Source organism: Olea europaea, unplaced genomic scaffold, assembly GCF_002742605.1.
Source record: "Olea europaea var. sylvestris unplaced genomic scaffold, O_europaea_v1 scaffold2298, whole genome shotgun sequence".
In the NCBI taxonomy this organism is placed as follows: domain Eukaryota; kingdom Viridiplantae; phylum Streptophyta; class Magnoliopsida; order Lamiales; family Oleaceae; genus Olea; species Olea europaea.
This window is the reverse complement of record NW_019241065.1, coordinates 1-17,944: the sequence shown is the minus strand read 5'-3', so window position 1 is coordinate 17,944 and position 17,944 is coordinate 1. Positions and strand designations below refer to the sequence as shown.

General features: G+C 35.2%; 2 protein-coding genes across 2 annotated transcripts in view; both read left to right on the top strand.

The window, feature by feature from the left end:
* The window catches only part of LOC111381366, a 3,972-nt gene extending 2,891 nt beyond the window's left edge, over positions 1-1,081 (top strand). Inside the window, exon 7 of the mRNA XM_023005143.1 lies at positions 128-1,081. Coding sequence (XP_022860911.1) covers positions 128-784 — 657 coding nt within the window. The 3' untranslated portion in view covers positions 785-1,081. The remainder of the gene's footprint in view (positions 1-127) is intronic.
* A 3,536-nt stretch (positions 1,082-4,617) lies between these two features.
* LOC111381364 (AP-1 complex subunit gamma-2-like) lies at positions 4,618-17,906 on the top strand. Its single transcript, XM_023005140.1, has 16 exons — positions 4,618-4,730; positions 7,159-7,461; positions 7,690-7,831; positions 8,844-9,017; positions 9,622-9,801; positions 10,589-10,743; positions 12,049-12,139; positions 12,676-12,839; positions 13,673-13,727; positions 15,234-15,356; positions 15,474-15,569; positions 15,944-16,068; positions 16,425-16,529; positions 16,632-16,891; positions 17,335-17,565; positions 17,640-17,906. The coding sequence occupies exons 1-16, from the start codon at positions 4,699-4,701 to the stop codon at positions 17,825-17,827; spliced, it is 2,424 nt and encodes an 807-aa protein (XP_022860908.1). The 5' UTR covers positions 4,618-4,698; the 3' UTR covers positions 17,828-17,906.
* The last annotated feature ends 38 nt before the right edge of the window (positions 17,907-17,944 follow it).

Sequence of the window (17,944 nt, the reverse complement as noted above, 5' to 3'; positions counted from 1 at the left end):
CTCTTCTGACGAAAATTGCTACCCAATGAAAATTAGAAAATGCGAAGAGTACCCTGATTACTGTGGATCTTTGCTTGTATGCTCCTTATGATCGTTGACTTTTACCTTTTGTTATTTGTCTTTAAAGGAGCAAGGAATCTTGAAAGCAAGTACTGTAAATCAGAATCCGTACCAGATGCAGCTGAAGTCATCAGTAAGACCACCACTGATTCCGACAGAAGACGAGCAGGAGAAACTCGAAGAAAGCTTTTTCGGGTCATTAGGGAGACTGGTTGCACAAACTGGAGCATCTGCTGCTGAAATTCTTGGAGGAGTTTTTCCTGTGTTCAGAAGGAATCAGTATAATCATCAGTATCAAAACCAAGTACAACAGCACAAGTATTCAAATGCTTGGCCTGTTCAACAAGATAGCTTTGTTATACCAGATGAAGATGAGCCCCCTTCCATTGAGACCAGGACCCCGACTCCTCGAAAAACCTATGCCTTCATGTCCAAAGATTCTGAGAAAATGCAACGACTTAAACAAAGTCGTGCTTTTTACGATGGATGGGAAGGTGACGTCCAGAATCAGCAAACTCAGAAAAAACATCATCATCGATATCATTCGTCCATACCTCAAACTTACTATGAACAAACCTCGGCGAACACCAGCGAGATTGTGTTTGGAGCAGTTCAGGAGCAAGAAGGGCAGCGCGATGTTATAATAAAGCCCCTCGACAATGTGATCCCGTCATATGATGTCTCTAAAATTCGTGCTCGACTCAACTATACCCATGGACGTTGATTATTATACACCATTACTTCCTCAAGACTTCTTGATGGCTAAAAAGTCAGGTATATCATATATTCGTAGTGCTAAGTTTGCCGTAATAGCGAAAATCTATTTGTAGTCTTGGAGAAAAAATGTTTTTTAAGTGTCCAATGAAAATGGATTATCTTATTTTTGATGCTCTATTTCATTTACTTTTCCGTTAGTCAAACTAATAGATATGGACAGAATGACTGATGAGAATGAAATTTCGCTCGAAAAGCCGGTTGGATTCCTTCCTGGATGAAGACAAACATTTGTTTCTTTTTTAAAGTTGTGCAATGGAATTGATAGATCCAATGTTTGCTAATGCCGTCCATATAAAAACATCAATTTGGGCTACATCTAGAAGCTTTTAGGACCAGACATTTTATTTAGTAGTTAGTACCAACTTAACTCTTGCACAGGAATGTCTGTAAAAATTATTCTAGTTTATTTCAGAACATGGCAGTATTTTGTTAGAAGTACAAGAATCCAAGGCACATGTGCACGTGACTAGGAAAAGTTAAGTTTAAAATTTTGGAATTGATAAAAAATTAGTCTGCAAATCATGTGCGTTAGAGAATATTAATTAATTTGAGAAATGTTGGAATATTTATGGCCCCTATCTGAGTCCCATTATCCAAAAAATTATTTTTCTCCCAAATACATATTTTACCAATAAAAAAATAAACGATCAAATTTCAAGCCAACCTTGCATCTGCTCGTGGTTGATTTTGTTTTCTTTGTCATTCTAATAAGAACAAGAAGGACGATATATACTTGTATCTCGAGGGGGCTGTCCGAGGTTGAAACTCTATTGATGTTATTTTTATACGATCTATTCTCCCCATTTTTCTTATTTTTTTTTTGTGGGGTTGGGGGGGGGGGGGGGGGGGGGGCACCCTCATTCAAGGCTAGATCCACTCATCGGTTCGACTTTGCTCATAGAAGGCTTGAGTTTGTTTTGAAATGAATCATGAATCGAGTTGAGCTCACATTCCAACATAATGGACTTGTAGATCAGCTCATTTTTTCATATTTTTTGAACTTGTTCTATTAATTTCTCTAAAATATTGCTCTTTTTGGGGCTATTTTGTTAATTTATTTTTTAAAAAATAAAAAAGAAACAGTTCAACTCGTTTGGGCATGTGGACAACTTGATTTAGCTTGTGGGGCTCAACTAGGATTTAGACACAAGTTGAGCTAAGCTTGGGTGTCTACGGGTTGATTGGCCCATCTCAAACCCTACTCCCAATGTGTAAATGCTTATGAGTGAATTCGAAAGTGATTTTAAGTCGTGTGTAACGAAGGGATTCTCTTAAGAGAAGCTTTATAGAATTTATTGACATCGAGGTAGAATCATTACGCCCTTGTTTGATGATTTTTTGAACTGGTTTGTGGGTTCTTTAACACCCTATCTAGTTTAAGCGAGACAAATTTGAATAGGCTCAATTATTGATCGGTCTAGTTGTTCAAACACCAACAATGTACATGCTAGTTTGTAGATTGACGTAGAGGCAATACATGTTGAATCTCCGCCCATGTGCTATAATGAAGGGAATCTGCTTAGCAACTAGCTTCTTGGGCTTATTATTGGTGGGCCCCGGCCCATTCATGGCCTAATGTGTCTATCTTTAACTTCTTTGGGCTAGACGTGTAGTCCAAAGTGGGGATTACTTGTAATCAGACTTTTATACTTCTCAATTCAAAATTAAGGGTGCGTTTGTTTGATTGTCAATATTTTTTATGAAAAATGTGATTTTTCATTCAAATTTCTACTTTTTTGTTGTTTGATTACCATTTTTTCATGAAAAATATATTCTTACTTTTGGTCATAATTATATTTTCCATAAAATCAAGAAAAATATTTTTTTTAAGGGAAGTGTGATTTTATTTTCCAGAGAATTCACTCCATCTTTCTCTCTCTCGTCGACCAACAAACAAAAAACGGACAAGTAAAATATTTTCTAGGTTGAAAATTAAATCAATCGAACATATTTAATCGACGATTTTCATGCAAATAAATTCTGGACAATCGAATTATCTAGAATATATTTTCTTTCCATGCAAATTCCATGTTTGCAATCAAACGCATCCTAAGATTTACATTTTATTTTTCAAAAATCTGATAATTGAAATTTTAAATATTAATAAAAGTATTATAAAATTAAACTAATCCTAAAACCAATCAAAATTTCTCCTCTCATTGTATATCTCTCTACCCATCTCTCTCAACTCGTTCTCTATGCCGCCCTAATTTAATAGATGACGACGAAGATGACCCATACACAACTACTTCGGAAGCGAACTCCACACATGACATCATCGTCGGCGTGATCGTAGCACGATCGGAGAGCAATCTAAAAAGTAGCATTGAGCAATATTTTGTGGTTTTTGGTTATGAGCGGGGGCTGCGGCGGCGTTCTAGTTTTGGATCTAATTTGCTGGATTTCATCCTCTTCGAGTGACGTTTTGGTGTTGGCATTATGGTGATGGTGAGGTTGGTAGCGATTGTGGACAATTGAATTATCTATAATTTATTTTCTTTCCATACAAATTTCATGTTTGTAATCAAATGCACCATAATATTTACATTTTTTTTTTCCAAAAATCAGATAATTGAAATTTTAAATATTAATAAAAGTATTATAAAACAAAACTAATCATTAAACCAATCAAAATTTCTCCTCTCATTGTATATCTCTCTACGTCATCTCTCTCAACTCGTTCTCTATGCAAAATTTCATTGTATAATTCATTTCAAACTAAGAAACAGGTTTAAAATTTTAAAATTTGGATATTAATTAAATTTTATTTGAGAAATAATTAGTTAAACATATCAATGTCACAAATTATTTCTCAATGAAAAATAAATTTTTTATAGGTCATAAGTTATTTGATGGTCATAGATTAAAAATTTTGTAGTTCATAATTTATTCATCGGTATAATTAAAAAAATTTCAAGTCACAAATCATAAATTTTTTAAGTTAAGACTCAAATTCTTATATCACATAATATTTATTAACTACAAATTATCGATCACCTATTATTTTTTTGTCACTAAATAACTAATTTATGAGTCACAAATTAATCAATTTATTAATCATATTCAACTAAATAATTAGTCACGCGCATCCCACCCACATCTACTGCATCACCATCGTCGCATCCACCGCTACCAACAAAACTACCATTTACAACTTCAAAACCACCACTTCCACCAACTCACCACCACAACCACCAACAAACCACCATTTTTCAATTACAAAATCACATTGCCACCACCCAATCCATTGCCAGATCTAACATAGTTGTCGTCAACGAAAATTGTCACCATCACCAAATCCAATAAAATCACCACCATTGCCAAATTCAATAAAGTCATCGCCACCCAAACACCATTAGCACCCCTACAATCGCTACCAACCTCGCCATCACCATAATACCAACACTAGAACGTCACTCGAAGAGGATGAAGTCCAACAAATCAGATCTAGATCTAGAATGACACCGCAGCCCCCGCTCATAGCTGAAAACCACAAAATCCCTTGTAACTAAAATCATCCAAAACACCGTAAGGACATATTGCCCCTCTTTAAAATGGTCAAACTTCATTTTTTTTAATTTTTCAGGTTAATCGACGGTGTGTTGGACTGCTGCTGCAATTTTCCCAATTTATTAAAGAAAATAAAAATGAAAAAGAAAAAAATAAATAGATTTTCTTCTCCACTTATATTGAAGATCGAGTTTTCGGTTCTCACCAAATTTTACCTCCCTCCGATCTCAGTTTTGCCTTTTCACTCGGTTATCTCATCTGGGCTTGTGAAAATTTAGAGGAAGCTGTGCAAGAATCATTCTACGGCTGGATCTGGTAGAGATATCCCGTAGTTTCAAAACGGACCCAATCATGAACCCATTTTCCTCGGGCACCCGCCTGAGGTTAGTTGTAAATTTCTTTCCCTTTCTTTTGAATGTTTTGCATTTTCTTAGAATTTGCTTGGATCAGGTTTAAAAATTTCTGACTGAGTCGTGATTGCTTGTAATTGCTTTATTTCTGCTTGAATTTCCGTGTTTTAACTATGATTCAATTGGTTTTATTTTAATTATTGGTAATGAGTCACTTAGGTCTCATTTTACGAGGATATAATGGTATGATTGCTCGAGGAAAAAAAAAAAAAATCATTTCTTTGTGTCCGTGGAGCGAATAAACTGCAAGAACGGAGCTTGTTTATTAATACTTAAATGCCATGAATATTGACTCGTTGAGAAGTTATAAAGGTGAATAATACTGAGAGTGAATGGAAGAACTGATCAATAGTTAACGAGAATATAATTTGATAGTAATTTGGGATTTATATATTCTATTGTTCTTGAAGTTTGATATCGTTTGTTGTTAATTAAACCAACTCAAACTATTATTTGATGTTGACATTAAAGGAGGGAATTTCTATATATCAAGGAATTGATTATTAGATCATTGGATATACTACTGAAAGTACCGGTGTGATAAGTTAGGCATCCGTAGACATTAACCACTTGTGGTGCCTGTATTATGCTACATACTGATACTGCTGGAGTGTAACCCTAGAGAATTTGAACAAGTGATGTTAGGTATTAGCATCATTGAAAGAAAACTGAATGAAGCTTACAAAAAAAAATTATATATATATATATATCATAGAAAAAGGTTTCTAGTTATGGATGTTGGATGGTCCGACGCTAATTGAAATCTGTCTTGTCTCTTGGGAAAGTGACTTAAAACTCGTAGCATTGTGTTCATGATGTTGGGGGTGATTATTCGTTCGTAGAATAGGATGTTGAAGGGGAGATTTTGGACGATTTCTTAGAGATTTATGATGAAAGTGGGAGCCCAGGTTTTCTATATGTCTTCCTTTTATTATACTTCTAATTTTATATATTTACTCATCCATCTAGACAGAGAGGATAACACCTATAAAGGGAAGAATAAAGTCTGTAGATGGACAGAAAATAATTACACAGTTTGGGCATTTTTTTGGAACATCATATGGTCCTAACAAGGAAAAGTTAAAGGAGTAGAGTACAAGAATTGGAAAAAAAAGGGACAGAAGAGAGTGATCAGGAACATCATGAAGAAAAACTTGGGCTTAGACAAGTCTAGGCTCATAAGAGGTTTATTGTGGGCTCAAAATGATTTTGTGAAGGTAATGCTTAAATCTGTTGTATACGGGACATGAAACAAGATTTCATGTGGCTTTTTTCCCTGGTAAGTCAGACAGAGCTTTACTTGAGCTAATTAGAACAGTTATTTGAATGAGATGGCATGACATGATCAAGGCACCGTCTTCACTCGTTCGCTCAAATCTGTGTTTACATGTGCTTTTTTAAGTAGCTCTCCATGTCAAATGCAATTAAGATTGTTTAATGTATCAATTTCCTGCAACTGAGCATTATTTTGCTCTTTATTCTTTTTTCCTTGCTTTATTATGTGCATCCAAGCCTTGAATTGACTAAGCTATTAGAATCCATAAAAAATTACCTGATGACGAGGGAAAATTTGGCGTATGACATGTATGGATAAGTGTGATTTCTTCTTAGAAGTACATTGAACAATTCTCTTCAAAATTTAGGAATGAAAACTACAAGATGCAACTCATTAGGTGTAGTATGAATGTAAATGAGAAGTTTGGAATAAAATTATGACTTTCTTTAGAATGTATATTATTATGTAATGCCTGGATAACTAATAGTTGAATTATAATTACAATAACGATCATAATATTTGTCATCTGATTGTTTTGATATTCATGATGACTGGCGGTATTTGTTTAAATCTCTGTTTTATATTAGCTATATATTATTTATCTTTGTCACAAGATTTATTGTGACTTTTTCTTAAGTTTCCATATAGATGAACAACTTTCATCTTGACGTCCTCGATTATTAGATCAAGTAGAAACAATCAAATTTTTTGATCATAGTGAATTAAAAGCTGCCATATAGAATATTAAGTTAAGAAGCAGGGAATTGTGCTAGTTACAGTTTTTGCTTTCAGCTGTATCGTATAGTTTCGTAGAGTCTCGATCACACGGATGTACGCCTTGATACAGCGGGCATAGAATTTTTTTATTATACATATGAAATAAAAATAAATAAATATTTTAAGTTACTCCTTAAAGTGTATGGTAAACAAGAGTTTGCTTCAATAATTTATTTGTACATGTATAGAACAAGTATGTACTTACTGTGAATTAGACTTTCATTTCTGTCATCATCACCTATTTTGTCAATTCAAGAAAATATTTCACCGAAGAAAATAACGCGCAACTAAGAGAAAATTACATGGTAAAATATTCTTTGCAACCTAATTATCTATGCTTTCTTCCAGAGACATGATTCGGGCTATACGTGCTTGCAAAACTGCAGCAGAGGAACGTGCTGTTGTCAGAAAAGAATGTGCTGCTATTCGAGCTGCAATTAGTGAAAATGACCAAGATTATAGCCATCGGAATCTGGCTAAGCTCATGTTCATTCACATGCTTGGTTACCCCACACATTTTGGTCAAATGGAATGCCTGAAGCTAATTGCATCTCCTGGATTCCCAGAGAAGAGAATAGGATATCTTGGCCTTATGTTGCTTCTTGACGAAAGACAGGAAGTTCTGATGCTGGTTACCAACTCAATAAAACAGTGTCCATTCTAAAATTAATTTTTTTTATATTAGGTTCTCTTTGATGCGACTTTTGCATGTTCACCTACACCCAGAATTAAAGAAGGAGATTAAATTGACATATAAAAGGAAAAGACTACCAATCCTATGGTTGTATATGTAATGAATTTACTACTAATAATTCGTTTCTTAGCTGGATATAAAATTGAAGTTTGTATTTCCATTCAGACTCCTTAACTTATGCACAGAGATCTTAACCACACCAACCAGTATATTGCTGGACTTGCTCTTTGTGCCTTGGGAAATATCTGTTCTGCAGAAATGGCTCGTGATCTTGCCCCTGAAGTTGAAAGATTACTTCAATTTAGGGATCCAAATATCAGGAAGAAAGTAAGTCTTCTTCTTGAATGCTGTTCAAGAATCTCTCTTATAACAATGTCTAAGTACAACTTTATGCTCCATATATGGATTTAACTACAATAGAATGGCATCCTCTGACTTTGGGCATAAATTATTCTTTTTATTAATTTTGTTTGTGCATGCATGTCTTTTTTATGGACTGCAGGGATCCTCGTTAATAAGCTGGTTTAGATGTTCACTTATTGGTTTGTTCCATACTGCATGCTTGAATTTGTCACAAATCTCTGTCCATCAAGCTCTTCCAACCCCAAAAACAAGTTACATTAGTTTCAAGTAATTCATTATAAGATTTTATACGTGAGACACTCTTGAAGTGAAACAATCTTGAGTGTCCATCTGACCTATGTCCTTCATTTGTAAGTGGGGTGAGCAACGTATATTGGCTTATTGGCTAGAATGTCCTCCTCAGTCCGACATAACAAAAGTTACATCAGAATTAACAATAACAATGGATGCTTGGTTTTAACAATTTGTTTATTTATTTATTTTTTTAATGTGTTTTCACTTTCCCTGGATCTGGTACTTTCAAGTTAATCTCTACTAAGCACACAGGTTCATTCCATCGTGCCATCTTCTGCATACACTTTTTGGAGGATCTGCAAATTGACGTTCTTTATGAGTGATACATTTCCGAGCTATTTGAAGTGTGAAAAAGATGCACCCTGAATCCCTTTTTATATACTTAGCATGGGACCATCTTTTCTTCTTTATAATTTTTTCTTTGATGTGCTAATTTTAAGCTTATTCGTCAATTCGAAAAAGTAATAATAGAATTTTTCCTTTGGACTACTGATAATTCTCACGGTGTTCATTACCTTTGCTTTTTTCTGAGATTTCTTTTGGGTGTAGAACTTATTCAGGTCCTTGAAATAAACAAAGGCTCAGTTCTATAATCAATTACTTCAACTTTTCCAGAAAATTGTTCACCAGAGACCCAAAACTTTTCACTGCCTGTATTAATGGTGATTTCTGTCTACTGTAGGCTGCATTATGCTCTATAAGGATAATAAAGAAGGTACCCGACCTGGCAGAAAACTTTGTAAATCCTGCTGCTGCGTTGCTCAAAGAAAAACACCATGGAGTGTTATTAACTGGAGTCCAGCTTTGTACAGATCTATGTAAAGTCAGTAAAGAAGCTCTTGAGCATTTAAGAAAGGTAAGTAAACAATTGCTCACTCTATACGTTCCCTACAGTTATTTATAAGAAGTTAAAATTTGATGGAATGATGCCTGCTGTTTGTAAGATGAGATTTCTCTAAAGTGTGCTAAGATACAACCTTCTTTTTACCATCACTCGGGTATACTTCTATTTTGGCAATTTGCTTTTGCTGTTTACTTAATGTTCTTATCAACATGGATTCTACACTGTGATATAATTGTAAGGTTCACAAGCTAACTTGTCTGATCATCTCTCTTACTTCCAGTACCTTATACCGGCCTTTGAACTGGGCTGGAAAATTCTGTGCTGTTGACCTGTCTAGCTTGGTCATATACTGCTGTTTATCTGTCATAAATTGTAATAGTATCATTACAGCATTTTTGACAGGGGTCTATTACCTTAAAATTATGGTATTTCCTCTTTGGAGCATCATTTTTTATTGGACTTTTGACCTTGAAAGTAGCAAGTTAGCTTCCAAAATTGATTGATGAATGATTTTATTGGGCTTAGCCACTTGTGTATATTCTTGGCCTAAGTATATTTAAACTATTTTTCCTTCATGGCATGATTTCACCTTTTTTCTTTTCTCTTTGGGTTCTAGAAATGCACAGATGGCTTAGTCAGAGTTCTAAAGGATGTGGTGAACAGTTCATATTCACCGGAGTATGATGTTTCTGGGATTGCAGACCCTTTTCTTCATATTAGATTGCTCAAGCTTTCGTGCGTGTTGGGCCAAGGAGATGCTGATTCTAGTGATACTATGAATGATATTCTTGCTCAGGTAAGTTAATGTGTCTCATGCTCAATTGTTTAATTGCTCTCCTTGTTATATTCAGATAAAAAATTTAAACTATAAATGGTCCTTGCGTTTTGCAATTTCTCACATCAGTATGTCCATTTCTGATTGCTTTTCGGTATGTGCTTCCACTGCAAATAGTTTCTCTACATGTTCCACAAGTAGTGTAGATGATTTTTAGAAGACATAATTCATTCATCATTTGAATAAGGCATTTCTCCAATTTGTTGGAACTCCTAATCTCATGAAGTTGATTTACTTTTGCATCTTTTCTTGGACATGATATTAACTTGCTTTGCAACCTTTAGCTTTGAAAGAAGAACACAGCACTCTAGTTTCTCTCATGTTTCACAAGTAGTCTAGTTCGTTGAATCAAAATAATTTTGTTTATAGTTTTCTTTGACATGATACTAATTTTCTTTGCAACCTTTAGCTTTGAAAGAAGAATACAGCAATCTAGCTTCTCTACATGTTCCACAAGTAGTGTAGATGATTTTGTGAAGACATAATTCATTCATCATTTGAATAAGGCATTTCTCCATTTTGTTGGAACTCCCAATCTTGTGAAGTTGATTTACTTTTGCATCTTTTCTTTGACATGATATTAACTTGCTTTGCAACCTTTAGCTTTGGAAGAAGAATATAGCACTCTTCCACCATCCTGCTAAGATTTTTGACTTGTTCTCTTTCTGTTGCCAATGCTATTAATAGAATTACAAAACTTGCTCTCTTTCCCCTTGTTCTATTGTTGATGTGTTATTTTCTTCTGTAGGTGGCTACCAAAACTGAGTCAAAAAAGAATGCAGGAAATGCCATCCTCTATGAATGTGTTGCTACAATTATGAGCATTGAAGATAATGGTGGATTACGGGTGCTTGCAGTCAATATCTTGGGGAAATTTTTGTCCAGCCGTGATAACAATATCAGGTTATCTTCGTAAATTTGGTTTGCACTTTTTTTCAATTTGCCGAGGACATGACTCATATGTCGTATCTATATCATTTTTTGTCTTCGAACATTTATATTTTTGTTATTTTAAGTGCAAGACAGTGTATCCCTGCTTGCTGGACTAATCTGAATAATAGATCGAACACATAAGGATCCTGCCATGAGTACTTGCCTCTGGTTTATTCTATAGAAGAACAAGGGGAACTAGAGTTATTGTGAGTTGCTGCAAAATGTAAAATTGATAATACAACTAGTATCATCATTCTATACTCCCTCCGTCCAAATTGAATAGTCTCCATGAGTGATGTATGTTTGGAACCATAATTTTACATCAGTCTAAGTACCTTCTTTAAAAAATAAGTTTGTTCCTAATTAGCAGCAGTGAAATTTTATACTTATATAGTTTCTTTTATTTAGAACTGATTATGCCATAAAAAGAACTTACACTGCAAAGTTGCCCATCAATTATGAAAATTTGAATGAAGACATTTAAGTTAAGTAATCTTATAGAAGTTCATATACGATTATATTGCAAATTTTATGTCTGCTATATCTCACACCCCATATTTTGCAGATCTTATGTCTGTTATGCCCTCCATGCCATTTTTGTGATCTTATTACTTTTACCTATATATTGCTACTTCATTGTGTGATGTTAAAACTTTGTGAGTGCTGCTAAATCTGTTGGTGCAAGACATTGTTTGTCTGGGCATTATCTGGTCCCAGTGATGTCTCGTGCTGTTAACGAGGCTTCGACATGCTTGAATGCTTGATTTGCAATGGTGTGTTTGCCGGTGTAAAGCTCTATTGATAATAATGTATTATACTATTTATTTGCAACCATAGTAAAAACCAATTGATGTAAAACGTTCCTGGGAAAATCAATAATTTAGTTGTCTGAGATTCTTCCACATCAAATGGTTTGTGCTTGCATATTTAATAATAAGTATTGCTTCTTAATTTACTTAGTGTGCTAGAGGAGTTTGTTGAAGTTTGTAAGGTACTACCTTCATGCCCAACAATTACTTTTACCTCATAAACTAACTGCATCTGCATGTTGTTCACTCTATTATTTTGCTTTTCTGGAATTTCAGGAACCTGAACTTGTTGACTTGTTTTCTACGAATTGCCTTGTTCTGATCATAATTAACGATTCGAGTGACTTCTTGTTTTCTACTGGAACTTTTTCCATCTCAATAAGTTCAAATCATATCCGGATAAATAGTTTATTGCTTCTCTCGTTCATGCTTTGTGTCTGATAGTGTTTAAACTCAATTGTGACAGATATGTTGCTTTGAACATGCTGATGAAAGCTATTGCCTTAGATAGTCAAGCTGTGCAGAGGCATCGAACAACACTCTTGGAATGTGTAAAGGTATCTGTATTTCTATATCTGTTTTATCCCCAAAACGTTTTCAAAATTTGAAATTAAGTTGATCAGTTTCATCTATTTATGTGGAAAACCATGCATCTCTGAGTTGTTACACACATAGTTACCTCTGGTCTTGACTTTTGTGCTTCTAGATGTTAGCTGATAAATTATGTGTAGTTGTTTAGTTCTCAGAATTGTATATTAGCTTATGAAAGAATATTAATCTTTCTCAAGTCAAGAAAACACTGCCCTCCACAACCCCAAGAAAAACCATATTGCCCATCATGAAAACAGTTTGCTATTTTATATGGATTTTTTCTAAATTTGACGGTAATTAGGACCTTTCCCAACCTAAGGACCAATAAATATGGACAGATGAAATGCTTTTCAAGCTCTCCTGATGTAAATGGGTTTTGCTTGAATTGCATGACCTATGCGTATTTGCTCGTGTTCCTCTCTGTTTTTCCATTAATTCTCTATCATTTTATGATATCTGTACTAACATCTTAGAAATTCTTGGTTGCTTATTTTAATGCCAGGATTCAGATGCTTCGATACGTAAAAGGGCCCTTGATCTTGTATATCTTCTGGTAAATGAAAGCAATGTGAAATCTCTGACAAAAGAGCTGATTGACTACCTTGAAGTATGTGACTCAGAGTTTAAAGGAGACCTTACTGCAAAAATTTGCTCTGTTGTGGAGAAGTAAGTTCAGCGGTTACATATATATCGAGATTTTCTAATCTAGTTTCTTGGTCCAAAAAATTTTACTTATGATAATCCTTCACGGGTACTTTGTTCATGTGATTGCTCCTGTGTATCACTTCTCTTAACTCTGGAAGAGTGTACATTAGTTAGTTTGCTTTTAACTGGATATGAGTTTTGTTTCACAATTCCAAGCAGTGGGAATTTTTTCCTGGTCTATCGTGTTCTCCAAGTCTGATGAAAACTCTTTGTACTGAAATAACAATTTGCTTATTTCTTGGTCCAAAAAATTTTACTTATGATAATCCTTCACGGGTACTTTGTTCATGTGATTGCTCCTGCGTATCACTTCTCGTAACTCTGGAAGAGTGTACATTAGTTAGTTTGCTTTTAACTGGATATGAGTTTTGTTTCACGATTCCAAGCAGTGGGAAATTTTTCGTGGTCTATCGTGTTCTCCAAGTCTGATGGAAACTCTTTGTACTGAAATAACAATTTGCTTATGGAGCATTTTCTTGGCTTTTCTTTTTAGTTTCTCTACTAAGTAAAGTCCCTCCTCTCGTGTCCTCATGAGTGTACAAATCTTTGGAAATCTTATTCTAGTCTTATTTCTTCCTTCCATCTTTGTACATTAGCTTCATCATGTAGTTAGGTACGCATTTTTTCCATAATTGTTCTACCTAATTATTTTCCCTACTTGTTTTATTTTGTGTGCTTCCTAGTAGACATTTGGATGCGTTAAATTGCAATATGATTAGTTAAGACTGACTAACTTGAATTGTTATATATGTTGCATTGGATACACAACTCTCATCTGCTTTGTGGTGCTTCAGGTTTTCCCCTGAGAAAATTTGGTACATTGATCAGATGCTGAAGATTCTGTCTGCGGTATGCGTTATAGTTGCAGAGCTTTTACTGTATTGTTTCTTGGCTTTAAATTTTAGGTTTATCTTGATGGTTTATATAATAGCTCTCATTAATTTTGGGCCCAAAGATATCTACAATTTTCTTTACTTCTTGATGCGAGAACATAGCCAAACACGGGGTCTCCTTTATCATGTAAAAGGCACGACTATTTTAGTGCAGCCCGTGTCTACTTATTCACTCATGTAAAAACCAGAAGCAGGCCTCATTCCCATAAATTTGGGGTATATGAATCCTTTTTCACTGCTTCATTCAATCTAGCCCTACACGTCCAATGAAATCAAATCTTTTAAAAGCACATCAAGCTACATTAGCTCTCCATCTTGTTCTAACCGGAGCTTATTAGGTCTACTTCAGCCATGCATCAATCATCCAGGTCTTTGTTCCTTTAATAAATCCATTGGTGCCAGCTCTACTTGTTGGTGTATATCATTATTTTTTTATTTTATCCATTCTCATGTGGTCACAAATTCAATTTAACATCTTGATTTTTGTGATTTTCATCTTGTGGAAAATTTGTTCTTCAATGGCACAATACTCTGTAGGTAATGTGTAGCTGGTCTCTTAACCATTGTGTGTCTACTGATTCATGCCATACTAACTTTACAAGAGTAAAAAAGTCATTCGATTTTATTATTCCTCTGTTCCTTGTGCTTTTAACTGTTAGAAAAGGAAAAATGCCTTCACTTTCAAATGATTAAAAAAGAAAAGACCAGGAAAATTAATGAAAAAGAGAAATGAAGGGAAAACAGAAAAAACAAAAGAAGAAAGGGAAATCAAGGAAAATTGAAAAAGAAGACACTTCCCCTCACACCCCTCTGTCCCCACTAGTTTCCCCTTTCCTCTTCCCCACTGTGAACATCTCCTCCTCCTCTCTACAGTCCACTCTCCCCTCCCTGTTGTTCAACCCCTTCACTGGTCAACCACTCACCCTACTTTCCATTCCATTTGAGATTATATTCATTTGATCAAGTTATAGGTTCACTAAACGAGTCTTTGAATTTGAATTTTAGGCACTCTTCTACCTTTTTGGAGTATTTTCATTGAGTTTCTTACCTGTTGAAAAAAGATTAATGAAAGAATCTTTTTTAGTGGGGGAACGATGATGATTAATGAAAGAATCTTTTTTAGTGGGGGAACGATGATGGTTGAACAGTAGGATTATTGTGGGGACTGAGGATGGAAGAGGAGTAAGGAGTCTTTTTCACCTTTCTTTAATTTCCCTTTTTATGTTTAAATTTTTTTTGCTTATCTGTATCGAGGCAAAATTGTGTTTTACTCAATTTAATGCTCATTTTGATGGGAACCGTTCGAAGGAGATCCCTTTCTAGGAAAATTGAAGGTTGGGAACTCAAATGCAATGATCCCAAATGGGGACTGGTTGCTATTTTCCGTTATCTTTTATCTTAATGCTAGACAATGCAGTTAGTCTTCTTTATGCGAGTGTTGATTTTTGTGAACACGTTGCAGGCTGGAAATCACGTGAAGGAAGAAGTGTGGCATGCCCTTATTGTTGTGATCACAAATGCTTCTAACCTCCATGGATATACTGTTAGGTCGCTGTATAGAGCTGTACAAACTGCAGGTGAACAGGTAACTTATAGCCGCACCTCTTACCTTGCAATTAAAGCCTGGAGTAGGATGAATGCTGTATATGATTTGGTTTATTTTTGTGCTTATGTATATCCGCTGTCAACTTGTTTTCGCAAGGAAACTCTTGTTCGAGTTGCTGTTTGGTGCATTGGAGAATATGGTGAAATGTTGGTTAATAATGCAGGAATGCTTGCTGGGGAAAATCCAATAACTGTGAGTTCGTGCTTCTTTAAGTTTATCTCAAATAATTTTCATGATCAAACTTTCACTGAAAATATGGATGACTCAGGCACATCTGTATAACCATGAAATTGCCCATTTATTTCCATGAATTGAAAAGAGAGATGAAGAAAATGGTATCTGATGAATAATTGTGAGATGCTGAAGAGCCATATTTTCTTTATCTCCATAGTTTATCACAAATGGTTGCTATATGAGATCACAAATGTACACTTACTTGGGACTAACAATTGAGTATCATTGACAAGTGCCATCACTTCCACCGGCACCTCATCCAGTGTCCTTTTTTGTGCTTCAGTATCTCTTATTTTCTTGGGCATCTTTGATGAATTTGTTGTTTGGAGCAGGTAACAGAGTCTGAAGCTGTGGATGTTGTTGAAACTGCTATTAGATGCCATTCGGATCTCCCGACTCGATCAATGTGTCTGATTGCACTGTTAAAGCTGTCAAGTCATTTTTCATCCTGTTCACAGTATGTTGTCATTGCTTTTCTTGGAAAATACTGATAAACTGTACATATGTCCACTTGGTTGCCAACTAGTAGAATGATTGTAGTGGTCACAGACCTTGTCATATTTATATATTTACATTTTTTTCTCTTTTATGATTTGTTTTGCTGACCTTGTCATGTTACAGATCTTATATTCTAGTATTCATTTTTGTCAGAAGTCTAGATCTTTTTGGTTCTACCTTCTTTTAGTAAAATATAATGTATTTATTACTGTATTGACCTGAATGCACGCTTGCTTATTTTTGATAATGGTAGCTTGGTAAGTTCTTTAATTTCCTTAACTGAGTCTGAAATTATTCAAATATCACGTATTACAGGAGAATAAATAATATTATCCTTCATTATAAAAGAAGCCTTGTGCTTGAACTGCAACAACGAGCCATTGAGTTTAATTCTATCATTGAGAAGCATCATAACATCAGGTATGGAAGCTATTTCTTCTCCCCCACTCGTCTGTTGGCAGAAAATTTGTTAGGAATTGTTTCAAGTATGATTCTAATAAGCTTCTGGGTACATTTGTTCAGGTCTGCACTGGTTGAAAGGATGCCAGCCCTTGATGAGGCAACCTACAGCAGCAGAAGGGCCGGTTCTGTGCCAGCTGCGGTTTCAACTTCAGAAGGAGCTCCATTAAACCCTCCAAATGGAGTTTCTAAACACACTTCATCCGCTCTTGTTGATTTACTTGATCTTACTTCGGATGACATTACAGCGCCTAGCTCTTCTGGTGGAGATTTTCTTCAGGATCTTCTTGGTGTTGACCAGTCACCAGCTTTATCACATCCAGGTTGATTTTGCTTATGCATGGATGAGAAATGACAATTAGCTTCTGCAGTTATATATTTCAGTTGTACTATTTGAAAATCTCTTTAAAAATCATGTCTCAAATGATACTGATCTCTAACCCTCCCTCCTTTATAGAAGCTTCTTAAGCAATTCCTGCATAAGTAAGAATTGAGATTCGAACGTACATGACTGGTTTCCATGTCATTGTCACTTGGCACGTAATGAGATTAGTCGTCCGTGTCGCAGGGATACAACAAAAGTATTGGTTCGTTTTGATGATATAAGTAGATAGATCACCGTTCTCCATTAGATCATATAGTGTGTTTTGAAAGTTGTATCTACACTGAATTTCTATTTTGGGAAAGAGGAGATATCTTAATATAGATTATTCCCCCCTACGAACATACTTTCTTAATCATTCTCTTTTCCCTTTTAACATTTCAGGAACCAATCAGACCCAAAAGAGCAGTAATGATGTCTTACTGGATCTTTTGTCAATTGGAACCCCTCCAGCTCAAAGTGGCTCATCCACGAACAATATGTTATCACCCAATCAGGATAATAAAAATTCGCTGGACATGTTAGACACATTGACCTCAGCACAAGCCTCTTCTCTTGTTGGAAGTTCTATGATAGATTTGTTGGATGGGTTTGGAGCCAGTTCATCAGTGCCTGGTATGTTTCATCGAAGTACATATCTAGTTGGCGTCATTAACTCGTTCCTAATATTTCGATACCCTTGCTTTCAGTTGCTGAAAAGAATGGCCTGACCCTTCCATCAATCGTTGCATTCGAGAGCAGCTCCTTGAGAGTTACATTCAAATTCTTAAAGCAGCCTGAAAACCCAGAGACTGCACTTATTGAGGCACAATTTTTTAACAAATCGCCTAATATCTACTCAGATTTTACATTTCAGGCAGCCGTCCCCAAGGTATAATGCAATCACCTTTTACCATTTCTTGTGATAGGTTCCGCATCTTCATTTCTGCTCACTACATCTTTAATATCTTATTTTGAATGCATGCCCCCTTTCCCTTTTTTATCATCTTATATA